We start from the raw sequence: 20,388 nt of genomic DNA on the forward strand, positions 1-20,388 counted from the left end.
ACTATACGGGCTAATGGATACACTGCTTCAATTTAATTGGATAGTTAAACGGATGAGTTACTTCGGAACTTTACTTCGTTAAAAATAACGGTGTTGTTATTATGGTATAGTTATTTTTTTAGGACTTTGTTTTAACTTTAAAAGAAGAGTAGTGGTCTAGCTTAATCCTATTGATGCAATTGAAAGCGTGAATTTGTGTTTTACAACCTGTATATTGTGCGGATCGAAATTAGGCTTAACAATTTATTCAAAATTTAGGCTTAATGTAATCTTACCTATATTTTGACCTATTTAATGTTACCATCACTTTAAAAGCTTCTCTTGAATCTCCTTCTCCCAATTAATTAACCATCAAAATTTAGTGTTAGCATAATTGTATATTATCAGGGATAGATTTAATTTTAGAAGTAGGAATGGAGAACAGAGTAATGTGGGCGCGCGTCAGAGACCCGGACCCCCTCCCCCTTTCGGGACGGAGGGGTATGAAAGAAGAGGCGGGTCATAGCAACAGAGGTAAAAAGGAATTACGTCACTATTTTTGGCCGTCCCCGTCAGCAATGTCATCAAAACGTAGTTTATGTGAGCCAATAAGATAATTTAAACTTTTCGTTACGAGTTGGAGGGAGGGGTTCTATACTGGGCTATGAGTCGGACTGAAGTAAATACTAACCGTTTTCCATTCCTACTTCTAAAATTAAATCTATCCCTGATTTATCTAAGAAATATACCTATATTTCAATCCGATTTATTTCACCATCACTTTAAAGCCATCTCTTCACTAGAATTTCTCGGAATTAGGCATAGGCTTAAAAGCTTATTCCAAATTTAGGCCTAAGATAATTTCATGCACAAAATCACCGTCGTCGCAAAATGGCCGGAAGTTATAACCCTAAAGACATCATAGAAGACGCCTCCCTCCCTTTCATTCCCTTTTTAAGGTATACATATAGTAGCGTAGCGTTAATCAGAGACAATACACCATCCCTCCTTCCTCTTTATGGACATCCTTAGTTTCCATTATAGGGGTCTTGAAGGGGTACTATTGCCCCTTAAAGCGTCCGTACATCGTATCATCTTAAACCTACAATACAACAACACCCATAGGAAGCCTAACTTTAAGGCCTATTTCTGTAGAACTTATGTTTGGGATAAAACGCGATTTTGCCTTCAACACGTCACGTGCGAGCTCCTAGATTCACCCCCTTTTTCATTCTCTCTTTCTTTTTTACATCGTCTTAATGCGAATATAATGGGACGATAAGAATAGCCTCTTGGAAACCCTAGCTATACACTCGCCTCGCCTCGCTCGAGTTCTTTCATATTTTAAAATTTTTTATTTGCCTTTTTTTCTTTTTCCTCTCGAGACTACTTAATGCTTCCTTTAATGGTCTCTCCTCTCTCTCTCTCGCTGTTCTCCAATAAATTTTAAATCGAGGAATAAAGGTTATAACCCCATGTTCAGTTTAACACCCCTCTTGTAAATCGACCATAACGCCTGCCTGTTTGAGCTGTTTTCCTTTATGAGTGCTAAGCCTTTTCAGTCGATACATTTCTGGTTTTTAAACTGTTATGGGTGTTTAACTTATAGAATTAGATGTGTTTCCGAATTACCACAAAAGAAAATATCTCCCTAACCCTAATTTTATATAAACACTGTTTATTTCTTCTAGATAATTTTTTCAGTCGAATTTCAAGTAGATATTAGGTATTTTTGAATTTAAATGTTTTGCAGTTTAAGCCTTGTTTTTAAGCTTAGGAGAACTATCCATTTATGACATTAAAAAGTCGATAACAATTGATTTTAAAGTCGCGTTTACAAGAGACACTTTCAACCGTTTGTTAAAGTTGATACGTTTAAGATTTTGCAGTTATAAGCATTTTATGAGAGAATGCTGTACTCAGAAACTGTTTAAAAGTACCATTTTATATTATTGTAATCTTTTTTTATTGCCATGGTAACGAGATTCAAACAAACTCTGAGATTTGAAACACGAAACGCCAAAATTTGTTTAATTTAAGCACTGGTTCTGTAGACATAAACATTAAAACTGACGTCAATGAGAAAATCAATAAGAAAGAAGAAAGTTTACCTACTACTAAGAAGTTAATATATCCATGAATATTGAGAAAAACATATTATTTTTAACTCGAGTATATATAGCTTTCCTTCTCCGATAGAATTGAATAATTATTCACGTTCATTCAAGGAAGAACTGAGTAAATTCAGTTTTATTTGTTTTGAAAAATCCCTTTAGAATTAATTACCTTTTTGGCAAAAGCACGGTAGAAAAATTGAACCCCGCTTTTCGTTATAAAGAAAATAACGGGAGTTTGGTCTTATTTCGCGTTGAATTAATTAATATTCCTTTACCGTTTACACAAAGTAACTTACAACGGAGAAGTAGCTTCCATTATATTAATTGGGTCATCGCGAACAGTATATATACAAATCCATTCCAGCGCAATAACGAGACAGCTAAAATAAAAATCTTTTTCTTGGAAAAGTTCTCGACGGTCTCTCTCTTTCGCTTGGAAAGTTTGAGCTTAGTTTCGTTTTATAAGTTAGTTGAAACCCTCTGGAGTATCAAGCAAGAAAATTACCTTCTTATACATATTCCTAAGTTTTCTTAAGCCTAGTTTTCGATTTAGTGTGGGCGAGAAACCCCCCTAATGGCCGCCTATACTGTTACTACAGAGTCCTTAAACCATTTCACTTTGGTTTCGCAGTCGTGCAGGTAACCTTCCAAAACTTATCACCCCTGAGAAATGCCCCAAAACTCTTACGGGGTTTGGGATTCTGTTTTTACAGCTTACAGAGAACACTCTTTAAAGAGAGAGTGAAATTGAAAATTTTAATTCGAACGTACAGTTGGAAATTTAATTAAAAATTAGAATGATTTCATTGAAAACACTTGAGTCTTCTCTTAAAATTAGGCTTACCTTGAATTGTCATTAACTGTAATCAGAAATAGTCTTTACTTTATTCCAAAAAGTTCTTCATATTAGACTAAACTACTTTCAAACTGCTCTCCAAATTAGGCCTAATTTTTCTTCAAGAACGTCATTTGAATTATTCCACACGTTAATGAAAAATTGTCAATCAAATTAAGGTTAACTTTAATCAAAGCAACCTTTGAATTAGGGTTAACTACTTTATCACTTAAATCTCGGTTGCATTCAACTCTCACTTGAAACGCAACGCAAACTTGGCCAAATTTCTCAAGGGATACCTGAGGATTATAGTTTACTTTAGTCTGACGGAAATTTGTTTTAAGACCTCCTTGTCCAGGGACGTTTGGGTAGCTCGCGGGAAACTTTAGCCCTAAAGGGTTAAGCTTAGACTCATTTGCATATTATTATATATTTTTTTAACCTGGGATCGCGACTACCACTTCCGAAAAGAAGATATACGAGATAAATAAGAGGTCTTGGCTGGACCAATCATGGATCAGAAGCCAGTAAATTCATCATTCTTTTGTCATCTTATACCCAGTGGCGCATCTAATATATATAAAAAAGACCCAATAATATTAGGCCATACATCAAAGCCACTATGGGGAAAAATTGAGTTTTGGGCCCCATACGTGTATGTCCCCTTTATCTTTACGTGTTGATAACTAGGGAATTTTTTTATCAATACTCTGTGGAATTTTGATATTTCTAGCCAAGAACGTGGGAGTAATATAGATGGCTTGTTTTACTTTTTGCTTTATAATATTATATTAAAACCGGGAATGTCATTTACCACCCAGCTTCCATGCAGTGTGACGCGATTAATCTTAATTTTCTTTGTACACGTCAACTGATCCTAAAATAGGCCTAAAATACTTTCATCTCGACCTAATTTGCGGGTATTTTTGACTTCAGTGTATGAATTTAGTGTTAAAAATAAGCCTTAATAAGCCTAAATACTATTCGAACTTAATATACTAACCAGGATTGTTTAAAATGACTAATTACTTGGTTAATTAACTTTTAACAGATTTATTGGGTTGGATATGACGCCGTGGAAGGGACACGCATGGCCATCACCGATGGACTGGCCAACAACGTGGGATCAAGTGCGTTAAGCGGCCCTACCTAGAGGTTCGCAAAAACCGAGATTATAAGTGAAAAGTGTACTTCCGGTTTCCGAAAGACTTTAGTGCCATAACGTCAAAACTTGGCCCAATGAATGTGTTGGTTGGATAATGACGCCGAGGAAGGATGACGTATGGCCATCACTGATGGACTGACCACCAACGTGAGATCAAGTGTGTTAAGCGGTCCTACCTAGAGGTTCGCGGAAACCGAGATTATAAGTGAAAAGTGTACTTCCGGTTTCCAAAAGACTTTAGTGCCATAACGTCCAAACATGGCCCGACGAAAGTGTTCGCGTTCGCGTTTCTGGGTGAAACTTTCGCGTTTGACGTATCGAATGAACTTATGAACTTCTCATTGTCATCTTCATGGTGGAGTTCGTATTCTGAACTGACATCAGAGTTCTTCGGCATCAATAGCTTTAATTAGGTCCTGTGTTGCGCTACAGCTATGTTTTAGATTACCTTAGGCCAAGCTAATACATTAAAGTGCCACGAACTAATTTATTTATAGTCAGGTCATCGTAAACAACGGGGTAAGTCATTTTCACCTTTTCTTTGCTTGTTTGTTTATTTTCTTTTGTGACGTCACATACGATAGTGCATGTATGTACACAAACCTTTAGTCTGAGAGCCGTTAGGGCTATGGGAGTTTTAGAGTTTAGGCGCGATCAGAGATGGACTTCTCGGTCAAGTAGATATCCATTTCTGATATTCATATTTTTTTAGCTCACAAAGTGTTGACTTGATTTTATTTGTACCCATAACTTTAACGCGTTCTGTTCATCATTGTAAATATTTTGGGGGCATTTTGACATATTTTAAATATTGAATTCGGTTTCCGTGGTTTGTTACTGTAAGCCTAGTGCACATCCGTGGCTTTAGTTACTCTTTCATTTTGAACAGAGATATTCCTAAGTTATCTAGCGTTTCTTCACTTCATCTATGAATCTTCAATATTTTTGACTGTCTTATCCATTTGTCGTTTGACCTACGACATTCAAGGGTTAAGAACAGAAGTTCAATTACGTACAACCTCCAAGCACTTGGAGTTGTTAGTATTACGAGAAAGATGGTAAACATTTATCGCATATCAAATTATCAATCAATCAAGTACTATTATGAGAAAAATAAATTATATTTGGGAGGCAAAACAGCTTTTCTCGGTTACAAGCGTCCTAGATAAAAAAGCTACAAGGTTAGAGTTTATCGCCCGATATTTATTTGTTTATAAAGTTACGCTGGATGAGGCACGTAGGTTCTCGTGTTGTTTATGGTTGTATTTTGAGACGATTGGATTCTATAAAATACCGAAAAAAATGGTAATTTAATCATTTAAATTACTAATTTAAAGATTATGGTATTGGTAATTAAAGTCGAAACATAGTACTATAAAATTATTTTGAACAATGTGCATTTATCTTTTATTAATTTTCTTCATTCAGTATTGAAATATACAGTCCGAATTTTACAAAGTCCACTTCAGGCGATTTTTTACGTTATCATTTTTTTTTTTAGCGAGAGGCGGGCATTGCGTTTTCTTGGGCCCAGTTTATTTCAACTGCTACATAATTATTTATAATTTCTTTTTATCTTTTGTATTTATTTTATTTTTCTCTTAAATTTAAATTACCTCTGTCTAAAATGTTTTTTTTTTGTTTGTTTAACTGTCTGTATGTGTTTGTTTTCGTTTTTTTTTCTTTGTTTTTTATTATAACTTATTTATTTTTTTCCAAGTTTAAATTCCATTATTAGAAATGCAAGGGTGTGTATGTGTGAGTAGTGGAAATAATTAAATTTAATTAAACTTAAATTTAGTTATAAAAATAATAAAAACAATTAATTCAATGGAAATAATACAAAATTACTGAATGAAAAAAAAATATATTTGAAGTTGATAATAATAAAAAAATAAACCTTGCATTTCAAAATTAAAAATTAACATTGGAAAAAACACCATTTACTTCAGAGCTTCAAAGCAAGCGGAATGTATTTGTTTTTGTTTATACATTTATAACACACTTGTGGGGGTGGGTTTTGTAATTTTTTTTTTTTAAACTAAGCGGCACTTGTTCCGTAATACTGTGTCAAAGCTAAGATTTCGGTGACCTTTGTGACCTTTTTTTTCTTCTTCTACATATTACCGTATATAGATTTTATTTATTTAATAATTAAGAAAATTAGCAATTACAGTAGCCTGCTATGCAGCGTTGGGACTAGGTTTCATTAGCCTCAATTCTTTGTTTAGGCTTACATATTTAATTGGGTTGTATTTAATTTTAATTTTAATTAATTAAAGTGCGCTTAATTTTGGTTTAGGTTTTGGGGAGAAATAAGGTGATAAATACGGTTGTTTTTTCTTTTCATCTTAACATTATACACAAAATAGCTACAAAAAACGATATTCTGGGGGCGTTTTTTCTCATTAGAATTAATTAAAGTAATTAATTTTAATCACACTCAATCACACATTCTGTTTGCTTATTCGTTAGTTATCGCCTTTTTTCTTTCCATTAAAACAGCACTACGTATAGCGGATATCCATACCTCTTTTAACGACTCTCTTTGTAAAATATACAAGCTCTAGAATATTTTATTTTATTTAATTTAATTTTTCAAACAGTTAAATTTAGTTTTTCTTTTTTGTTTCTTGAGACAGCGGGGGATTTTTTTTAATCTTTATCATTATCTCACCTCAATTATAAAGATTTTTGGGTTTGTTTTTTAGAAGAAATATATATTGTTTTTCCCCTTTTTAGTTTTTTTTTTGTTTTTTGTTAAAATCGACTTATAGAATTATATAGAAATCACGTCCAATATGATTTAAAATGGGTATATATTAACGTACAAATTATTGTTATTATTCATATAAAAAACAACGTTAATCATTAATGTTTATAATTAAGTGGTCCTATTACAGTAACAAATAGGCATACGGAGAAATTAGAAACATGTTTTTTTTTCTTTCAAAAAAAAAAAAAATAGTAAAGTAATGCAAAATATACAACATGAGAATTTTTTTTTTTCATTTCATTTCGTCTTAGTTCGAAGATATTTTCGTATGTTTTTTTTTCACAGATAGAAATTGAACATTTAATGGACACAAATATTTTTATGAATATTTTTTTTAATCCCCGTAATTTATATATTTTTTTTTTACAATACGTTTTTTAATTATTTTTTTTCATTGAAATATTTTTTATTCAAAAAGTAAAATTAAGCTAAATTTAATAGGTTAATTATTTTATTTTTAATTCCTGATCAATTGGCAGTAATTTAGCCTATTTTTCTGGGTTTGTTTATATCCTCGTTAAAAAGCTCCTTTTACACCTACAATTTTACACTTCATATAGTTCACTTAAACAGAGCCTTCTTTATATATCGTCACTCTATCAGTATTTAGCCGCTAGTGCCTATGCCATGAGCGAATCTGAGTAGTTGTTTTTTTGTTTTTTGTTTTTTTAAATAATGTCATTTGTTTTTATCGAAAAATTCCGATAAAAACTTAAAAAAAAAGTTATGAAAACCCTTAATTTCTGAGACACAAAAATGATGATTTTTTAATATATTTATATATATATTTATATACTTAAAGCCTTTTTAATTAATGTCAATTATATTTAATCATGTCTCCCTCCAAGACATAATTATATAATTAATTTATTTATTTAATGGGAAGAGTGGAAGGTAGGGGGTTTAAAATAATTTTAAATTACCGGTAATTAATCCTTATGAACGCCAATAAATTACTTTGGGAAGGTTACACGTTGTCTACAATTACCATAGCTAAAATTAAAACGTTTAATTTAATTTAATTTAATTAATTTTTTAATTAAAAATAAGTTTCTCATCCCGACTTTTTCTTTTAAGATAATTAGAAATAAAACATTTCTGAGTCCATGTCGGAATGTTTTAACTATTAATTTCTTGATTTAATTGACCCTTTGATTTAATATTTCGCACGTTTTGGAGCAATTATGGGAGGGCTTCTCCAGCCAACTTGCAGCTTAGGGTCATCTATTTATTTTTTTTTAATATCTATGATTTATTTATCTCCTCTTTATATCCCCAAATATTTTTCGATAATTTGGTAAATTTTTTTTAATTTTGTTTTGGGATTTTTTTACTTCTTTCGTGGTGTTCTGGTCGAATATTTTAAATATTACAATTTGGAGACGGCAATGAGCATTAGGGCAGTGGAGAGCATGGTTAGAGTGGCTGTGGACGTTGCTTTGGAAGCTCCGTTTTTGATCAAATCGCGATTCTTCATCATGACTCGTTCGATTATGTGAATGATTCCGTTCGTGGCCTGGACATCCGGTCGAACAATACGCGCCTTGTAGCCTTCCCACGAGACAAATAGGTCATCTACAAATCAAGGGTTAAAGGTCATTTCTCTTCGCTTAGGAATTAACGCTGTTGGTACAATTTGTAAAAGGCATTCTGGGAGAATACAAGGGGAGGTAAACTGCTCGAGTATACTGAGAAGGGAACTCGAGTATACTGAGAAGGGATCTAGAGTATCCTAAGAAGGGAACTCGAATATACTGAGAAGGGAATTCGAGTATACTGAGAAGGAAACTCGAGTATACTGAGAAGGGAATTCGAGTATACTGAGAAGGAAACTCGAGTATACTGAGAAGGAAACTCGAGTATACTGAGAAGGGAATTCGAATATACTGAGAAGGGAACTCGAATATACTGAGAAGGGAACTCGAATATACTGAGAAGGGAACTCGAATATACTGAGAAGGGAACTCGAATATACTGAGAAGAGAACTCGAATATACTGAGAAGAGAACTCGAATATACTGAGAAGAGAAATCGAATATACTGAGAATGGAACTCGAATATACTGAGAATGGAACTCGAATATACTGAGAATGGAACTCGAATATACTGAGGAGGGAACTCGAGTATAGTGAGAAGGGAACTTGAGTATAGTGAGAAGGGAACACATAAACTGAGAAGGGAACTCGAATATACTAAGAACTGAACTCGAATATACTGAGAAGGGAACTCGAGTATACTTGTGACAAATGCAAAAATACACTGGAGAGAAATTACTCAAATATATTAGAGAGAAAGTACTGAAAAATACTGAAGGGAAACTAGAGAGTGAAATTTCTGAAAACATTTTGGTTACCGGGTAAAGGTCCCTTTTCGATCCTAAAATTTGAGTTGATAGTTCTGATGGTTTCCGTATTCTTCAGATCATTTTTAGTTAGTTCTTTTCCGACAACCAAATGGCGGTCCAAAATCTGAAAAAGAATAACAAAAACAGACGAAAGAATATTTAATTTCCGACGGAACTTGCATTATCAATTTTTATAAAATCGAAATTACTGATTCAGCCTCAAAATCGCTTCAATTTTAAGAAAAATATTGAAATGATATAGCAATAATTATTTTTCGTTAATTTCTTTTGAATCAGCCTTAGTTATTTTGACATTACAATAATTAATATATAATAATCATGCTATGAAAGTAAAATTATCCGGGATTATTCTGGACCAATGGTTATATTAGTTTCGCAAGCAATTTTATATTTCGAGGGTAACATGTTTTTCAACTCCACCAGTCACAATATTAAAGACTTAAAATATTAAATAATAATGGTGTCTTAATAGCTAGGTTGAAGTTACTTACGTATTCGTATAGAGTATAATATTAGCTACAAAATGAGCTTTAAAACGTCGAAATCGGTTAAAAATTAACGCGGATAAAAGCTGTTATACACCCCTGTATTGCGGGAACACCTTTCTACAGGGGCTCGTACGAAATGCATTAGATGTTTTACCCCTGGAAGTTCGGCATTTCAATTTATTTTTTATTTTTGGATAATTAACTTAATTCTGGTCCGATTTTGTCGTAATTAGTCTCAATTTGAAGCTAATATTATGCTCTATATTAATATATCTTCATCGAAACTATTTTCAATAAAGACACGCATTCAAAATTAAAATCGAATTAAAATAAAAACGAAATTTTCACGAAATGATTCATTGACAGGAAACGTTAGGATAAATACAAACGAATGACGATTGATTATTATTATTTATGCGATTACTTACTTTATTACTAAGATGCGGTTCGTGACATACTAAGCCGTCCTGGGTTCGGGCAGAATTTAAAGATACACGGGGGGTACCAATTTAAAGTTTGTAACTGAAATTTTTCGCGTCTTATTTTTGTTTAATTTTTTTTTTTGCTAAATTATACCAATCAAAACCAACTATACTACCGTGAACTATTCCGCAAACGAGTTCATTTTACTCGCGTATGCAAACAAGACCCGAAACATAAAATAATAAAATTATTAATTAAAAGTTCTACTAGCTACATATTAATGGAAAATTAAAAATGAACGTCATTTTGATAGGAGAAATAAAATATTTAAATAAAAACATTATATCAGTTACAAACTCCCGCCTTTTTTGACCTTTGAACCTTTGACCGCCGTTGTTTTTGGTTTTTATTTTTTGACCCATTCCATTTTGTGATATGATATACTGTACACTATGTATTTGGGGTTGCGGCTTACCTTTTTGGTGTGATACGAGAAGGTTCCCATCTTTAGTTGTTTATAAGCCGATGGAAGTTCTCTGTTTAGTTCGTGCCAAGCGCTGTCGCTCGGCGCAAAAAAGGTGAACTTCTGGCTCATGTCGTTGAGTTTCTCACTCCACTGGTCTTGACGCCCAAGTTGAAACGTTTCACTGTGAACATCCCGATATATATTAGTTTCATCTTAAACTGGCTATAGAATTTATTTCGTTCCCTTCTTACTTCAAGTCAGTTTCCGTTCCTTTCAGGGTCTCGTAAACATTGAGGTACGGCATTCCAAGAACTCTGTCAATGACGTGGATGATCCCGTCGGTGGCCCCTATGTCCGCTTGGACAGCCACTGCGTTAACTCCGCCGCCTTGAACAATAAGAGCTACCATTCCCCAATAGAAAATCACCATCAGTGTTAAGCCCAATTCGTAACAAAGTTAATTATGATTATGACGTACTTCTGTTCCTGTCGTCTCCCGTTACACGGAAATACAGTTTCATTGAAGGGTCGTACGACATTTTCTCCGTTATTCTTTCGCTCCGAACGTCGTCCGACGAAACTGAACCCTGAACCATATGCACTCTTAATAGCTGAAAGAAAAACACTTTATTAGAATCTACTAAGACTAATCTGGGCCTGAAAGAAATGCAATTCGACTGTTTGCTGTTTAAACAATTAATCCTAATTCCACCCTAAAAAAATCTCATTTTAAACTGTCCATTTATGACCAGTGTATGGACCACAATTCAATTGTTTAATGCTATAAACGTTGAGCCTAATCAGGTCTCTCGCAAATGGTCAATTTATAACTCGACAAATAGTTAAACCTAATTCGGGCCTAACCATATCACCACCTATTATACAATATAAATGGGAATTACTCTTGTTAGAGCGCTGATATTAGTCTTTAGATGGCTAATTTTGTCGGCGCCTAGTCGTTCGAAGGCTTCGTTGTTCGGAGCGAAAACGGTTTTGTCTCCGGAACCTTGGACATCGTAGCGAAAGTCGGGAGCGAAGCCCATGAATTCAAAGAACTTCCTGCGAAAAGATCAAAGGGAAAAAAGAAATATTAGGAAACGGGCTTGTCAAAGACTTAAGTACGCGGCCACGTGTCTAATTCCCACCATTATTTACCGTGACTAAACCCAAGGAGGAATTTGGAGCGCGACAATTTAGAAATGTACTTACGACAAACGACCAAATTCTTCATTTTTGAAAAACGAAAACACGTTGGTGTCAATGATCATTAGAGGGTTTTCAATCAGATGGACCACCCCGTTCTTGACGGGAATGTTAGCCTTGACGATTTTGGACAAGACAACGCCTTTCTTGTGACGGTTGTCGCTTTGTAGCGTGTTACTCTTGACTTTGACTAAAAGGAGGATGATGGGTTTATAACTTTGGTTAAGTTGGACTAGGATCTTAGCGGATACTTACGGACATATCCTTGATAGTTGCCTGAGGAGTGTCCGTCTTGAATTTCACTGGAGGTGTGGTTAACCAGGGATATTTCGACCTTTAATTGAGGCGTGAACGAATCTGATTGGTAGGTTTTGCGACCCATTGTCCTGGTGAAGAGGACTTGACCCGGGATGACGTGACCTTTGATAACCAATTCATCTATTTCTCGAAGTCTGGCTGGATTTTCCGACTCGATGCTTCCAACTGGGATGAAGAACGTATGGTTGCCGACTTTCTCAAACTCTTGTCCTTGGTTTACCTGACGTACTCGTGAGGAAAATGCTCTGCAAGGACATTGACGAAGTTATAAACAACGCCATTAAATGGCTCTAAAACTAAGAAATACTAACCCGAGAGATTCGGTTATTCCGTAGATGCTAGGTTGAGTCAAGACTTGTAGGGCACTTGGGGTATTGCCCGTGGTGGGAATGAAGGGTTCTAGTACTTCATCAATGATATATAAGATTTGCTTCGATCCATCCTTCGCCCTGTAATCCATCTCCTGTAGGATCTTAGCATTGTTGACATAGTACTCCTGAAATCAACAACCAATAGTAAAATGTTACTCGCAATTAATTTATACGAAATATTCCGGCGATTTACAAAGCTCGCGCGTAAGATATTTAAATTACACTCGAATAAAGACTAATTTAATGACGTAATACTATGAAACAGCCAATAGCAAGAAAGGGCGAACTTACGAGTACCTTCTCCGACGAATCATCATCGGTATAACGAAAACTTAAAAAGAGAGGAGCTCCACCCTGGAATGTTTGAATCGACGCGGGGAAGTAGCTCTTCTCTACCATCTGAAAAGCTATATTCGCAAATTCAATTAATATTTTTGTCCATAATTAAACGCTTAATCATATTTTCGGTCTCTAAAATGACTTGTTAGTTGGCGAAAATCATAAATTAGGTCTAAAGACACGGAAGGACTTACTTATGTGATAAGACGTAAATTTGTCTTTCATATTCTTCAGCCTGTTATCGGCTTTATCAACGGCAGAGTTGATCGGGGCAAAGACAGTCAATGGTTTGTTTTTCATGACTACGATCGCCGTTTGATCCTCTTCTAATAGTTTGTTAAACTGAAATTAAAAAAAACATCAATTTTAAATATCTCATTAGTCACTAAATCGTAAAACATTTTATGTTTAAACACCAGTTAAAAATAGAATTAAGGGTTCAAATTTTGGCTTTGAAAAGACATTATGAAAATGATGGTCGCTGCCTTTTCAACCCAGAAATTATTTTGTCGTTCATTCATTCAAAAGTGTACCAGTTATTTTATCATGGTTCTTTTATAAAGATGGTCGTAGCTCACCCATTTAAACGTCTGAAAAAGTTTAGACACAAGCTATAGGGGGTTTTCTGACGAGCACTACAGAACAATTTATGATTTGATCATATGATGAAAAACTATTAAAAGCGACTTTATATATTAATTTATTACGTATAACCTTTATTTATTATATTACTATGATACATTTGAAGAAAAATGTAATATAATTTTGGTTATTTTGACTAAGAAAATCATGGTTCTATCTAAGTTGCAAGTCGAGATTCGAAAATTTCTCTCTTTTCCACCATAGCTTGTAACCATTTCTCCAAAAGAGGACCATCTCAATAAAAGGACCATGGTTTTATCTTGAATATATATGTCTTGGTTTTAAACCAACTCAAACAATTAAGGATTAGTTTCGCCTGTTAAGATGATTTAAAACTTAGACACACTTAGGCCTAACATTCTTTCGCATAGACGTGTATGAACTTACTCTCTTATCCCACTTTAAGATATTACAAAGTATTACGAAGGTCTAAATCTAATTTGGACGCTATAAAAGGGGCCATTTTTTATTCTATTCTATTTTCTTTATTATTCTTTTGAAATTATTCTTATTTGTTCAGCGATGTATTTTTTATTTTGCCTTTTGTTCATCGTTGTTCTCTCACAACGTGTTGAATAGACGCAAGGTTAAGGTCAACAGAACCCCAGCGCGTGATTTTTTTCTTCACATTCTGATCTCATTGACGATGCTACCATACAGTAGTCTATACATTTTTATACCTTCTAAGAGTCCAAGTTGATTTTTATTTATTTTATTAAATTTAAAGAGAAGGTGAAATATTTATTAAAACAGGGATAGATTTAACTTTAGAAGTAGGAATGGAGAATGGTTAGTGTTTACTTCAGTCCGACTCATAGCCTAGTATACACGTAACCAACATTTAAAATTATCTTATTGGCTCGCTTAAACTACGTTTTGATGACGTTGCTGACGGGGACGACGAAAAATACGTAATTCCTTTCTACCTCTGTCTCTATGACCCGCATCTTCTTTCATAACCCCCTCCCGTCCCGTGGAAGGGGGTCCGGGACTTTGACGCGCGCCCAAATTACTCTGTTCTCCATTCCTACTTCTAAAATTAAATCTATCCCTGATTAAAACTTTAAATTTTTTTTTTAATTTTGAAATAATTTAAATATGCTAATTGCTTTATATCCGTCTCATATTATTTAATGTCTAAGGGTCTACATAATTTATTATTTTTGCTTAGCTCAAATATTTAAATCTTTAGATGGTGCATGGCTATGTTTACATCCATTAAACATCATGGGGTCTGTTCCGGATTTACCGCGACGTGTTCGGTCGATCCCCTTTTTAAGGTTTACCGCGACTACAGATAGAAAAGGAATTTTACCCCTTTTTTTCTTCTTTCTAACTTCGGGGTTAAAAATCTTACATATTTTCACGCCGCAGAGCGTTCTTGGAAACGTAATTCTCTGGTACATCCTTAATTTACATAATGAATGACTTTTTGAAGTACTGGAATAAATAATCCGCCCTTTTTTGGGGGGGAGGTCGTTCACAATATTGCGAAATTTTCTTACAAATTATTAGCGGTTAAAATTAAAAGACAAAATAAAGTAAGTTTTTGAGGAAAGAGTTTTACTAAATAGGATTATATTTCTTAAAAGGGAGCGTGAAAGGTTCAAATACGTTGATTTTTTTTAATTTTGAATAGATAAATCGTTAATAAAACTCGCTAAAATATCGCCTGTTGAATTTTGTATGAAAGTTTGATTTAAAATATTCAAATTAGCTTGTTCCATTCAAGGTGACTTTAATCTAGAACTAATCTAAATAACTACATTCTAGAATTAAATTAAAAAATAATCGAGTCATATAGCGAAGCCAAAGGTACTTTGAATCAAATTAAGACCAGGCGTTAATTCGGTTAATTTGTTTTATATAATTTATTTATTTATTTATTTATTTGCCCTCTCTGAAATATTCCCTTTGCAAATGTAATTAAGAACCGGTAATTGCAGCCACCCTCGGGAATTGCATTGCACGAGCTAGAAATGGCAGAGCACGCGCTATTTCGATAGCCGCATTGCCTGAAGGGAAAAGAGGGGCTCAAAGCGCATTGAGACAACACACTAGTACATGGCTTTGGAATAAACCATAAGCAAGAAGTGATATCTAGTTTACTAGGGAGAAGGTATAAGATGTGTAAGTATTCGCGCGCTATAGTCCCAGTCCCCCTTTCAAAATACAAGGGGGGACGTAAAAGGAGGCCGGGCTATTTCGCCTCTCCTCAGTCGGAAAATACGGAATTTTCGTCATTCGCGTCGCGCTGACGTGAGTTTTCAAGAACCAATGAGATGCTGGTTGTAATTTAGAGGCGGGATTTAACTCCGGACCTACGTTTGGACTGGAGATAAAGCTACAAATGTGGCGAATTTATAACTTCTCCCTAATAAATTAGATATCGCTTCTTGCCATAAGATTGGAACTGAATTTAAAGGGACTCTCTAGATAGATTTGGGATTATTTTGGTTTTAAAACTTCTATGGAATTATAATAACGTTATATTGACTCATTATGTTTGAAATATGAAAATTAAAATGATCATTTTGACATCAAACGGAAATAATTAGACAAGCACCTTAATGACATCATTAGGGTGGCTTCTATCAGACCAACGTGTGATGAATATCGGTCATGGCTCATTGAGAGCGCCAAACCAAATACCACACCCAAAAATATTCAGATAGTGATGTCAGACTGTCAGTAGGACGCCTTCAAATTTAACTGTCTTAGTAGTTAGAAAGTTATTTTATCAATTAAGCTTCAAAAATTTTAATCAAGGAGAGTTGAGATGAGATTTCATATAGAAATGTAATAATTTAATTTTAAAATTATTATATGACTAACGCTTGCTTTAATTAATAAATTTGCTTTGTCATTTATTTTAATTACTATGGAATTTTAAAGTGTTAGTGACATAATTTTCGTCACCCACAAACTTAAAATGCTAAAAAAATCCTTGAAAAATCTAGTTTATTATGATATGTTTAGTTTTGTATTTGGTTTCGTAGAAATTTGTAAAATTGCAATCAAAGTTTAGTGTTTGGAAAAGGCCTAGTTAAAATTTTGTTTCGCTTGATGACGTAGTAAGGAGAAACTTTCATTCTAGATGTCGCTCACGTGACGCGCCTGTTAATGTCGCCGCGCCGCGTTAAGCCTAATTTATTCAGACTCGCGCGCAGAGATAGTTCTATATTTTCTTTGCTCGCGCGCGCGCAGCATTAGTAGACTCGGGAGTCTCGGGCGCGCGCGCTTGGCTTTTCCGCGAGATGCCGTGAGTGACGTAGCAAGGAGAAAACCCGCCAAAAATCTTCTTCGCAAATTTGCTTTTGCCCCCCAAATTTCAAGTTTTCAAAGTGTTTTTTCTGTGTTTTCCTTCATATTTAAATATTAATCAAGCATATTTTTGGAATCAGAAGAGTTTAAACTCTCAAAAAAGTAAGGTTTTCTTTAGATTTGAGATAATTTTTAAATCACGTCGCTATTCCTTTAAATAAATAATTCAAACAGGATTATAATTGAACTATGGCGCTAATGCGGGCGAATTTCAGTCATCTGACGTAATAATATTCAAATTTAAACCTATATTGGTCATTAAAGCATGCTATTTATTATTTTGGTCTAGTTTAATCAATGTATCTTAATATAAACCACGATATTTGGTATAATCGTGTAAACTTTAGCGAAAAATGTCAAAACGCATTGACCTAGTTGGCTTTCCAAGAGTCTGAACGCCAAAATTGAATTTAAACCAGCGGGGAATGAGTTCTAATCAATAAAGGAAGGTGTTTCTGTCAGAGAGAGAGAGCGAGGTCTTTGAGAAAACTGTACACTCTTTAATTCCGTCATTTATATGCGGTGAAGAGCATTGCATTTTCGTGGAAATTCGCAACCAGTTGAGAAAAAAAAATATAAGATTGATCAATAGAAACATTCTAGCTATAGTGGTTTCAAGTTTCATTGGTTAAATGGCTAGATAGAATCAGAGAAAAAGTGTTTCAATGGCTGTACAATGCTTCTAATACAAGGGGTATCCCACTTTATTTCATTTATTTATACGCCCCAATAAATGCCTTAAAGCATCGAATTTGTCCGACCTCTTTGGTATATTTCGTTGCGAAATATAGTTAGGCTTAGCGCGTTCCCTACACTGACTGTTTGTGTCTTCTAAGCCGATGACATTTCCGTGGTAACCATGACAACCAGACCGAACAAATTATAGTATCAACTATACTTCAAACCACTATTTAACCCAACTCGACCCTAGTAAACCCCTTTTCCTAGTATAAAGTTAGTTTGAAACGTAGCTATAGGAAAAGAACCCAGCGCCCGTTGTCGGCGCCTGAATCGATTTTTTTTTATTTCGTTCTTTCATTTTGCCTTATTCTTTATAAAGGGCCAGGGCCGGGGGTCAATCCTAAAACGCGTTATGACAAAAAGGGCCTTAGGGAATGGTCCCTCGTTGAAATATGGGGATTTATCTTCAACTCTTTTTAGGGCGATTGGACTAAAGGTTTATGCGGGTAACCTAGCCTTTGATTACGGTGAACAGTGACTGTAAAAGTAAACCAAAAATTACTTTTAAAAGTAAACGTTAAATATCGAAGGCGGGCTAAAATGTATTTGACTTTATATTTTTTATGGCCTGATATATCGTAAAGAAACACGTTGTTTGCCAAGGTTTCAAACGTTGTGCAAAGACAAACTGTTCGAAGCGTCGCATTGCGTAAACCAAACTTGTGTTTTTGGGATGAAAATAACTCTAGCCTAGTTTTGGGACTGGACAGACTTGGCCATCAAAATCGATACGGACAGGAATCCGTCATCGTGTATAAGGAAGGGTTTGGTTCAGTTTCTAAACGGAGCATGCGCGTTAAACGCTCCTCGATCCAGGAACGAAATTGGACGTTAATAATGACATAAGAGCTGAAGAGACGCGAAGACAGCCTCGCACATTTTATTACATCCCAAGGGTGTTAGGGAATTTTAATTGGGATTTAACGACTCGTATTATGTTAGGAATAGTTCAGTTCAGTACTAAAGGGTAGATTTTATCGAGGTGCTTTTTTATTTCTCCAGAAAGGTGGGGTCAATTTTAGGCGTACCTTTTTGCATTAATCGTTTATAGATAAGAGTTTAAGTGGGAGCGGTTACATTGAAAGTTACTATGGGAATTTAATTCGACAATATTGGTGTGATTTCCAGACAATATAGTAATCTGAAATTCCCTCACTGATTTCGAATCATTTCCTTGCACCAACATATTCAGATTTCACGAGACCATCTGAAATTCCCATAATTTCACGAGATTTCTTCATACCACCTGAAATTCCCTCAGATTTCACGAGATTTCTTCATACCACCTGAAATTCCCTCAGATTTCTCGAGACTTCTTCATACCACCTTAAATTCCCTCAGATTTCACGAGATTCCATGTGAATTTAGCCTTATATTCTATAGATTAATCAATTTCGGATGATTTCACGCCCATAGTATTGATTTCACGTATTTCAGTAGTGATTTACCCCTCAGATACGGAAACTATTTACTCTAGGTTCTCCCATTGAACTAAATTGCAATGTCAACACATTTCTGGGTGATTTAATGGAAGGGGAGTTTGACTTTCGTATAACTTCTAGAAGTCTAACACATTTTGGTGTACTAAAGGGGTTAGGTTACCGTACGTGGCTTTAGTTATAGCCTATAGTTATGGTTTAATATGGGATTTAGAAGAAAAATGACAGTTTATTGTTTTCAGAGATAAAACGTTTCAGGGTGTGGCGGCTTCTTCCTTCCCAAAAAGAAATAAAAACAAATTAGAAAAAGAGTTTGAAAAATGACTACACCGTTTTTATTCATGTCAAACCGTTTTGTCCCGTGATTTATGATGCTTCACAGCCTAAGCCTAATCTGTATAATAAGAAAGAGTCAAGTTTATATTAACTTGGTTCATTTAATTACTAGTTTAGTTGAAGTCAAACGGCTAGAGTTGTAATATAGAGGATTTATAAAATTAGTTGAGAAAAGTAATTAAACTTAATTATCTGAAACACTTAAAGGTGTGTGTGTGTGTGTTAAACACCTAATTTGAATATGAAAATTGAAAAGTACCTCTAAGTTTTCGGTTTATTACTTATAAAATAGGTTCATAAGATATATGTTTCATAAGTTTGCCACTGGTAACTTAGAAACTGGAGCTTGTCATGAAGTGATGACGTAGGCCATAGATTCGAGGTAAAGCGAGGTACGCCTGGTGAGGCGCTGTCAAAGGCTTAGTAATACAGACTAAATAGGACCTAGATGGAAGTCCTGCAAAATTAACCACCGAGTGTAGGACTTCAATTCTCGTTTGTCGTTCTCGAACTAGATTTCTCGAGCTGTAAATCTAAGACTAGCATTACGAAGCATGGGTAGTGTCATACTTATGGAAGGAACATATCCTATAAACTCATGTTTATAAGCATTTTAGATGACGTAATTTCAATTACAAAGTGACTTCGTATTACGCAAAAATAATGCAGGCAAATTTAATCAATTCATTTCCGCGTGAATTATACATAGGTAGAGACAAATTAGGCTTAGGTAATAAAAATATTAGCGGGTTCGCACGGAACGGTATACTCATGTTTAAAACATGATAGGGTTTGCAAGTACACTATAGGCCTATATCGAACTGACTTTCATTCCAAGTCCTCGATACATTTACATAACTCTAAACGTAATAAGCCATGACTGACTGTTTAAGGAAACAGGAAATACGCCGCCAAACAGAAACATTTTATGTTCAAAGCCGGTGATTAAAAAAATTGCACAAAATAATGACTCCGAGAACTCCCACGCTTTTTTTTGCTTAAACTTTCAAGGTAAATGATAAAGTAGTTTCTTTGATGACTCAACACGAGCAAGAAGCGAT

The 20,388-nt window shown here is 34.6% G+C and overlaps 1 protein-coding gene and 1 long non-coding RNA gene across 2 annotated transcripts in view; one reads left to right on the top strand and one right to left on the bottom strand.

Annotated features, from left to right (window-relative positions):
- Positions 1 to 4,868, top strand: part of LOC149651447 (uncharacterized) — a 19,217-nt gene extending 14,349 nt beyond the window's left edge. Inside the window, exon 2 of the long non-coding RNA XR_016371203.1 lies at positions 3,983 to 4,868. This is a non-coding gene — a long non-coding RNA (uncharacterized LOC149651447). The remainder of the gene's footprint in view (positions 1 to 3,982) is intronic.
- A 608-nt stretch (positions 4,869 to 5,476) lies between these two features.
- Fas1 (fasciclin 1 Fas1 domain-containing) overlaps positions 5,477 to 20,388 on the bottom strand; it is a 52,240-nt gene continuing 37,328 nt past the window's right edge. The window contains exons 2-12 of the mRNA XM_089848334.1: positions 13,040 to 13,187; positions 12,798 to 12,913; positions 12,447 to 12,631; positions 12,073 to 12,380; positions 11,824 to 12,007; positions 11,517 to 11,673; positions 11,093 to 11,225; positions 10,866 to 11,016; positions 10,624 to 10,795; positions 9,226 to 9,340; positions 5,477 to 8,447 (exon numbers count right to left, since the gene is read on the bottom strand). Coding sequence (XP_089704460.1) covers positions 8,242 to 8,447; positions 9,226 to 9,340; positions 10,624 to 10,795; positions 10,866 to 11,016; positions 11,093 to 11,225; positions 11,517 to 11,673; positions 11,824 to 12,007; positions 12,073 to 12,380; positions 12,447 to 12,631; positions 12,798 to 12,913; positions 13,040 to 13,187 — 1,875 coding nt within the window. The 3' untranslated portion in view covers positions 5,477 to 8,241. The remainder of the gene's footprint in view (positions 8,448 to 9,225; positions 9,341 to 10,623; positions 10,796 to 10,865; positions 11,017 to 11,092; positions 11,226 to 11,516; positions 11,674 to 11,823; positions 12,008 to 12,072; positions 12,381 to 12,446; positions 12,632 to 12,797; positions 12,914 to 13,039; positions 13,188 to 20,388) is intronic.

Source organism: Phalangium opilio, unplaced genomic scaffold (genome assembly GCF_054372755.1).
Source record: "Phalangium opilio isolate 3A_F unplaced genomic scaffold, DU_Popi_V2 ptg000082l_1, whole genome shotgun sequence".
In the NCBI taxonomy this organism is placed as follows: Eukaryota; Metazoa; Arthropoda; class Arachnida; order Opiliones; family Phalangiidae; genus Phalangium; species Phalangium opilio.